This window comes from Suricata suricatta, chromosome 15 (genome assembly GCF_006229205.1).
Source record: "Suricata suricatta isolate VVHF042 chromosome 15, meerkat_22Aug2017_6uvM2_HiC, whole genome shotgun sequence".
In the NCBI taxonomy this organism is placed as follows: Eukaryota; Metazoa; Chordata; class Mammalia; order Carnivora; family Herpestidae; genus Suricata; species Suricata suricatta.
In genome coordinates, this window is record NC_043714.1 from 77,699,387 (window position 1) to 77,706,400 (window position 7,014).

Below are 7,014 nucleotides of genomic sequence, written 5' to 3' on the forward strand. Positions count from 1 at the left end.
TCAGGGTCCCCCCTGGACCCCAGCTGTGGGGTGCAGGTGGGCAGACAGGCAGAAGGTAAAACGTAGTCAACTTTATTCTTCTTAAACCACAAAATAGAGTCTTTGGTTGTACAAACGTCACTAGTTACAGTCTTGCCAAGAGGTCCCAGCTGGGGAGGGGCAGTTAGCGGCCGGAACTCCTGAGGGGTCTCTTTAAAATGCTAACACCCAGGGCGCTGCCTCCCGGAGGCTGGGGGGCCGAGGGGCCGAGCCTGGGACAGGAGACGGGACAGGTTAAAAGACTCGGGTCGGTGGCGGCGCGGCCCGAGCCGGGGGAGGCCCCCGGGAGACTTCTAGGAGGGCACTGGGCCCAGGCCGCGGCGTCCTGGCCGGATCGGGCGGCGGCTGCTGCACAGGGTCACCTCCTCAGGGCCTGGCGAGGGCCTGCCCAGAAGCACCGCGGCCACTTCCCCGTCTGCCTCCTGCAGGCCTGGTGGGCAGAGGCGGGGCAGTGAGCCGACCAGGGGCCGGGCGGCCTGGGGGGACGCCCGGGTTTCACGTGCCACTCACCGGGGCCAGGAGACGGTTCCAAGGACCTCAGCTCCTCCGCAAAATCCGGGGACTGCAATGGGGATTAGGGGTGGGTCAGGACTGCAGCCCAGGCTGCCGGCGACCGCCCCGGAGAGCTGGGGTGGGGGTCCCCGCGCCCACGGAGTAGGACGGGAGGCAGGCAGAGGGGGCGGGCAGAGGGGGCAGGCCCGGTGCGCAGGCAGCAGGAGCCGCGGCTGGGCCTGTACCTGCAGCTCATACACAGGCCGGGAAGAAGGGAGGGCTGCAAACAGCCTGTAGTCAAACTTCCTCCCAGACAAGGCCTTGAAAGGACAGCGTGAGGAGAAAGGCAGAGAGCGTGAAAAGGGTGAGGCGGGAGGGGGGGCTTGGGGAGGGGTACAGGACAGGCATCGACCGTCGGCTCCTCACCAGGCGTCCGGGGGAGGTGCTGGTCTGGGGGCTGAGATCTGGGGGGTGGACGAGAAGTGGGCGTTGGGGGAGGTGTGGGCTGCAGGGCAGGCCGCCGCCTCCCCCGGGGGGACACAGACCTTCCAAGGGGGTGGGCGACGGGGTGGGTGCCGGCGAGGGGGTCTCCGCCAGCCTCTCCAGGGGCCCACGCCTGCCCCGGCCGTCCTGGGACTTGCTGAGGACCATCTGTGCACGGAGGGCATCCTGTTCCAGGGACTTCATCCTGAGAGCAGACGGGGGACGGGGCTGGGCGCTCAGTGCGGCGGCCGAGCGGGCAGCAGGGGCGGGGCGGGGTGGGCCTCGCCTGGCCAGGGGGCCTCACCTGGCAGCCCTCCACAGCGCGCGCTTCTCGGCCTCCAGGGCACGGCGCTCGGCAGGAGACAGAGCCCGATCCGACGCAGGCAGCTCGGGGCTCTGGACGCGGAGCCGCTCCTGATGGCGCCGCTCCGCTTTGGCCGTGCGCACCGGGGCGCTGCCTCCCGGAGGCTGGGGGGCCGAGGGGCCGAGCCTGGGACAGGAGATGGGACAGGAGGGCCAGCTGGGTGGGGTGCTGGGGGCACGGGGCGCCCGGGGACCCGCTGGGTGCTGCCCCCTCACCCTGTGGTGGGGCCGGCCCGCAGTGGTGGCTCCTCTGGCCCCTCCTCATCGGGGGCCTCCCCGTCCAGGTCCAGGGGAAGCCCGGAGTCCTCTGCCTCCCGCATCATCTGTGCCCTCTTCTGCTGGAGCTTTCGGGCTAGGGGGCCGGGGTTGGGGGGGGAGATGACAGGTCAGGGCCCGGCCCGGCCCCCCCCCCCCCCCCCGCTCTGGCTACCCATCTGGCTGCTCACCTTCCTCCTCCTGCATCTTGCGCAGGTCGTCGGCACCCACCAGTGACACGCGCTTGGGGGGACCCTCAGCTTGGGGCAGCCGCACCTCCAATTCAAAGTACTTCTGCCGTTCGCGGAAAGAGAGCTGCTCCGGGGAGGCCGCGGGCCCAGACGTGGGGGGCTGGGGAGAGGGGGTCCTGAGGCCTGGCCCCTCTGGGCGCGCGCCCCGTGAGTACAGGCAGCAGAAGGGCGGGCCACCTGCGTGTACCTGGGCGGGGGCGTCCTGTGGCGGGTGTGGGCCGGGCACGGCGGCAAAGGTCCTGTAGGCTTGCTTCACGTTGGTGGGCAGTGCATCAGGGGAGGGCGGGGAGGGGGGCTGAGGGGCGGGGCGCACGTGAGCGGAGCAGTCAGCGGCCACCGGCTGTCCCCGCCAGCTGCCTGAGACATCCACACTCCAAGGGGGAGAGCGCTCACAGAGCGGGGCTCACCTCTACCCCTGGGGGGCGTGGGGCCCCCAGCGGGCCTCAGCTGCTTTTGGCAGCAGAGGGAGGGACGGGGTTCAGGTAAGATGGGGGCTGGTGCAGGAAAGAGACACAGAGCCAAGGTGAGTGGTCGGGGGTGGGGGGCGCCCAGGGGCGTGGGGCCGGCACTTACCTATCTGCCATCTGCTGGGAAGGGGCAGAGGCCGGGAGCTGGCCTCAGAGTTGGCACTGATGGTGCCCCGCCCCCCCCGCCCCCCGCTGCCCTCCCCTGCAGCAGGCCCCTGGAGCCTCACAGACAAGAGAAGGGGTGAAGGGGAGGCAGCCCTGCCCCAGGGGCCACCGCCAGCCCCATCGCCAACCACCTGTGCCCAGGGAGGCGCTGGCGGGCTGTGCCCTTACAGGAGTGGCAGCTGGGGGGAGGTGCTGGCCCCTGCCCCCCACCTGCTAGGCACTCACCTGCTGGCCGCTGGGGGAGGGGGAGCAGGGGGCCTCGGCCGCCTTCCCTCTGGCCGGTCCAGACAGGACCTGCAGGTGTCAGGCTAGAGGTGACTGTCAGGCAGGGCGGGGGGCCTCACAGGGGGTGGCCTGCTTGCCAGAAGCTGGTCCTTAGCTCCCAGCCTGACCCCAATCCAGGGGGTACCCCCAGGTGGATGGAAACACCTGCTTGGCCAGCATGAAAGGCCTCCCCCCCAGCCAAGGGCACAGCCCAGAGCCCCCCAGGATCGCCTCTGCACCCCACAGAGCCAGGAGGCCAGAGGGAGCCTCTGCCTGCAGCGGGGCCGCTGCTCCATGGCAGCCCCCGACCCCGCTCCCTGCCCTGTGTTCTCTGAAGGGGCTCTGACCCGCCACCGCACAGCCGTGCCTCCTTCTGGTCCGACCCGGACCCCACCCCTGCTGGGGCAGGGGGGGGCTGCCTCTATCTTGTGGGGGAGGGACGAGGGCCAAACGTCCGTCCCGCCCGGCCCGGCTGTCGGCACTGGGCCACTTCCCCCCAGCCCGGCCTCCATCACGGCTTCTCGAAGCTGCTCCAGGCTGTCCTCCCCAATGGCGGACCCCCGGTGGCTCTGGAGGCCTCCAGCTGCCTCTGCTCCCCTGTCCCCAGCCCTCAGGCTGGGTCGGGCTCTTCTTCAGTGGATCTGAAGGGAGGGGGCTTCCTGGGACCCAGACCTCAAACCCTGCACCTCTGCCTCGGGTGCCCCGGCGGCCCTGCCTGAAATACAGTCCTCCGGGGCCGCAGGGGGGTGGGGGTGGGGGGCTGAGCGGGGCGGGATGGGGCTGAGCGGGCAGACAAGAGAGCAGGCCAGGCTGTGACCTGGACACTGACCGTCTGTGTGCTGCCAGCGCCGGGTGTGGCAGCCAGGGCTCGGTGGTTCAGCCTTGGGCCCTCTGGGCTCCGACCCTGGGGGCAGAGTAGACAATGGTGTGAAAGGCTGCTGCCAGGGAAGGGAGGGCCTGGTGGGCGTCTGGGCCACTGCCTACTGGCCGCCGTGAGGCGTCCACCCTGCGTCCTGGGGCCCAAGTGCAAAGAGAAGCCCAGTGTCTAGGGCATGGGGACGCTCACCACAGCTTCCGGTGCCCACTGTGGGGTCTGTCCCGGCAGCTCCTTGTCCTGAGAGCACAGAGGACAGCGGTCAGGGACTGCCATCCTCAGGCCCAAGCCCACTCTGCCCTGGGGCTGAGCTGCAGGCGGCCCTGACCTTGCCCGGGCCCTCAGGGCTCAGCTCCCGGTCGATGGAGGAGACGCTCTCCAGGCTGCTCCGGCGGCCGACTCCCGCCGCAAAGGGGTTGGCGGTGACGCCTGGGGACACCTGAGGAAGGCGCGGGCTAAGGGCAGGACCCGGGTCCCAGGGCCCCTCGAGGTAGGCTGGGCCTGCCAGGGACCCGCCCGGCTGCGGCGCCTCTACGGTGGGGAGCCCTGTGACCCAGGACGCTGTGTGTCACTGTATCTGTCCCCGGTCGTGGATGCACACTGCAGGGACCAGAGGCTGTTCTGACGTGGCAGGAGGCGGGAGTGCGGACTGTCTACACTCAGGCCAGGGAGGAGTGGGGCTAGGACGGGGCAGGGGGGCCACTGAGCCGGGGTGCCTGGCGGCAAAGAGCCCTGTCCCAACGCACAGGCTGCTTCTGGAATCTGCAATGCGACTGCCCAGAAAGAATTCTGGAACAAATGATACCATGCAGGAGGCAGCCCAGCAGCTCAGGGCTGGGGGATGTCACCATCTGCTGCCAGGGGCTGGCTGCCAGGGCGGTGGGAGGAAGAAGGGCAAGAGCATGTGTCTGGCAGAAACAAACACGGGGATGGCTTGCTCCAACCTCACGAGAGACAAGGAGAGCTCAGCCGTGAGCAGCAACAGGAACGGGGGGGGGGTGCACAGCGACACCCCTCAGTGTCACGGCCCCGCTGACAGGGGTGGCTGTCAGCATGGGCCAAACACCCGCCCGGCTGCAGCCGGCTCTTAGAAAGGGGTGAGTGAGGGGAGGGCAGAGAGGTGCCAGCCACACAGAGCGCGAGGACAGGGGGAGCACACAGCAGAGAAGAGGGGTCTCAAGGATGGGAGCTCCCAACAGGGAGAGGGACGCGGTCTGGACCATCGACCAACGGAGCCATTCACGAGGCAGGTGCGACAGTATAAACCGGTGCTGGCTGGGCGAGCGACCGGTGGGGGAGCGGGCGCCGCCCACCCTGCAGCGGGCGCCGCCCACCCAGCAGCCGGAGCCGCACACCCTGCAGTCGGTGCCCTGGCTAGGGCTCCGCGTCTTACAAAAGTGCACGATGTGGCAAGAGACGCGAAGGAGCCCACCTTCTCAACTTCTGGAATGCGGCAGCCAGAAGGCCCCAGACAGGCCCGAGAAGCGGGCCTCAGGCCGGTGAGCTCAGTCTCACATGGCGACTGAGCAGAAAGCACAGCAGCAAGGCCTCCGGGTCCTTCCCCGCCCAGGGCGCCACATGCACAGGGAGGGGTCGCCTGCGAGGCCACTGGGATGCGGATGACGACATGAACACGAGCCTTTCCACAGAGAGGACACGAACGTCAGTGTGCACGCACCCACACGCAAGGGCCTGGCTGCCGAGAGCAGAGGCCACGGGCTCACCCAGGGCCCAGATCTTGGCTCCTAAATACCACTTTCCACTGAAAGGGGCCAGCGCCCCTTGGAGAAATCCGCTGCGGAGCCGAGCGCAGCCTGAGGTGGGCCCGGATGTCCAGCTCGCTGTCCCAGAAGCCAGGTTGCTCAAAGGAAGATGGGCCCCGTTAGAGGGGCTGGCGGGAGGCTCCTTCCAGCGGCCAAGTCTGGGGCTGCCGGAGCACAGAGCCAGCAGCCAGAGCGACAGATTGTCGCCCCTGAAACAACGCGGAGGCCAGTGAGTCTGGATCGCCGCTGGTGGGGATATCGAACTGCAGAGAAGGGACAGCCGCTCCTGGCGGCACAAAGCCAGCCGAGAAAGGAGGAAGCGCGAGGAGTCAGAGCATCCTCACGGGCAACGACCGCAGCACAGAGGTGAGACACGGAGGGGGGGGTGGGGGGGGCGCCGGAGGCGGGGTGGACATTCGACACTGCCAGCGTCCCCACAAAGGACACTGCATTCGAAGGGGAGTCACTCCGCAGTGAGGAAACCTGGGGACAGCGCTGTGGAGAGGACGGGTAGTGGGACAGACGGCCGTCCGTGAGCCCTGTCAGGAGGCTCAGGAGGACCGCAGTGCTGACCCTGTGGAGAGCGGCCGTGGGCCGCGGCGCACAAGGCCAGGGTCAGGGAGACCCGGGAGCCGCGCCCCGCGCCGAGCCCTCTGCCAGGAAGGACATGTAGAACAGTGGGAAGGGGCGTTGGGCTCGGAGGGATTCTGTGGCTTATTCTGGCTGCTCTTTTCCAAATTTAAAATCATTTTATGTATCTGTTTGTATTTTTCAAAAAGAACTCCCGGCAGGCTAAGCCTGGACTGACCTGCGCGTTGGCCCGCAGAGACAGATCTCGCACTCCTCACAAGTGCCGTGTGTGGCTTGGGCTTTGGGACGGTGTACTAAGACTCCCACTAGCACAAAAGGCCTTTTTGAAAACCACCCCTAACAACCGAAGACCAGGAAGCCCGACCGCGCACCAGGCCGGTGGCGCGCCGACTCGCCGAGCGGCTCCAAGTCGCTGGGCAGCAGCGTGTCGGCTGCACGCTCCAGCGAGCGGGGCTTACGCACTTGGGGATCTTAACTTGCTCCTTGGTATGAACAGCAATGTGGGTGCAGGGCTCTGGAGCTATCACATGTGATGATGATACTATAAAAAGTTTCCGTAGAAGAAAAAGACTAATAAACTCACAAGTAAAAACCCTGCAGTCTTAGTTATGAGTTATTTACAGTACACTGGGCGCCTGGGTGGCTCAGTCAGGACTCTGACTCTTGGTTTTGGCTCAGGGCACGAACTTATGGTCAGTGGGTTCGAGCCCCATGTTGGGCTCTGGCTGACAGTGTGGAGCCTGTCTGGGATTCTCTGTCCCTCCCCTGCACTTGCTCTCTATCTCAAAAAACAAAAGCATTAAAAAAAAAAAACCCCACAGTACAGTGGCACCTGGCCGGCGAGTCATGAGTTCAAGCCCCATGTTCGGCGCCTACATAAAAACATAAAGAACAGTGCAAACTCGTGACTTTCCTCTTTCAAGAAACATCCACATCCCGGGCCGCATGTGCCGTAGAGGCCGGGAGGCAGTGAGTCCGTAGCAGGTGTGTGTGTGTGTGTGTGTGTG

The 7,014-nt window shown here is 66.9% G+C and overlaps 1 protein-coding gene across 1 annotated transcript in view; it reads right to left on the reverse strand.

Moving 5' to 3' along the window:
• Positions 1 to 51: 51 nt before the first annotated feature.
• Positions 52 to 7,014, reverse strand: part of SCRIB (scribble planar cell polarity protein) — a gene marked incomplete at its 5' end in the record, with an annotated part of 15,873 nt that continues 8,910 nt past the window's right edge. Inside the window, 13 exons of the mRNA XM_029923346.1 lie at positions 52 to 469; positions 550 to 601; positions 777 to 851; positions 958 to 995; positions 1,077 to 1,219; positions 1,319 to 1,504; positions 1,594 to 1,729; positions 1,824 to 1,983; positions 2,071 to 2,178; positions 2,741 to 2,809; positions 3,609 to 3,683; positions 3,846 to 3,893; positions 3,982 to 4,092. Coding sequence (XP_029779206.1) covers positions 333 to 469; positions 550 to 601; positions 777 to 851; positions 958 to 995; positions 1,077 to 1,219; positions 1,319 to 1,504; positions 1,594 to 1,729; positions 1,824 to 1,983; positions 2,071 to 2,178; positions 2,741 to 2,809; positions 3,609 to 3,683; positions 3,846 to 3,893; positions 3,982 to 4,092 — 1,338 coding nt within the window. The remainder of the gene's footprint in view (positions 470 to 549; positions 602 to 776; positions 852 to 957; positions 996 to 1,076; positions 1,220 to 1,318; positions 1,505 to 1,593; positions 1,730 to 1,823; positions 1,984 to 2,070; positions 2,179 to 2,740; positions 2,810 to 3,608; positions 3,684 to 3,845; positions 3,894 to 3,981; positions 4,093 to 7,014) is intronic.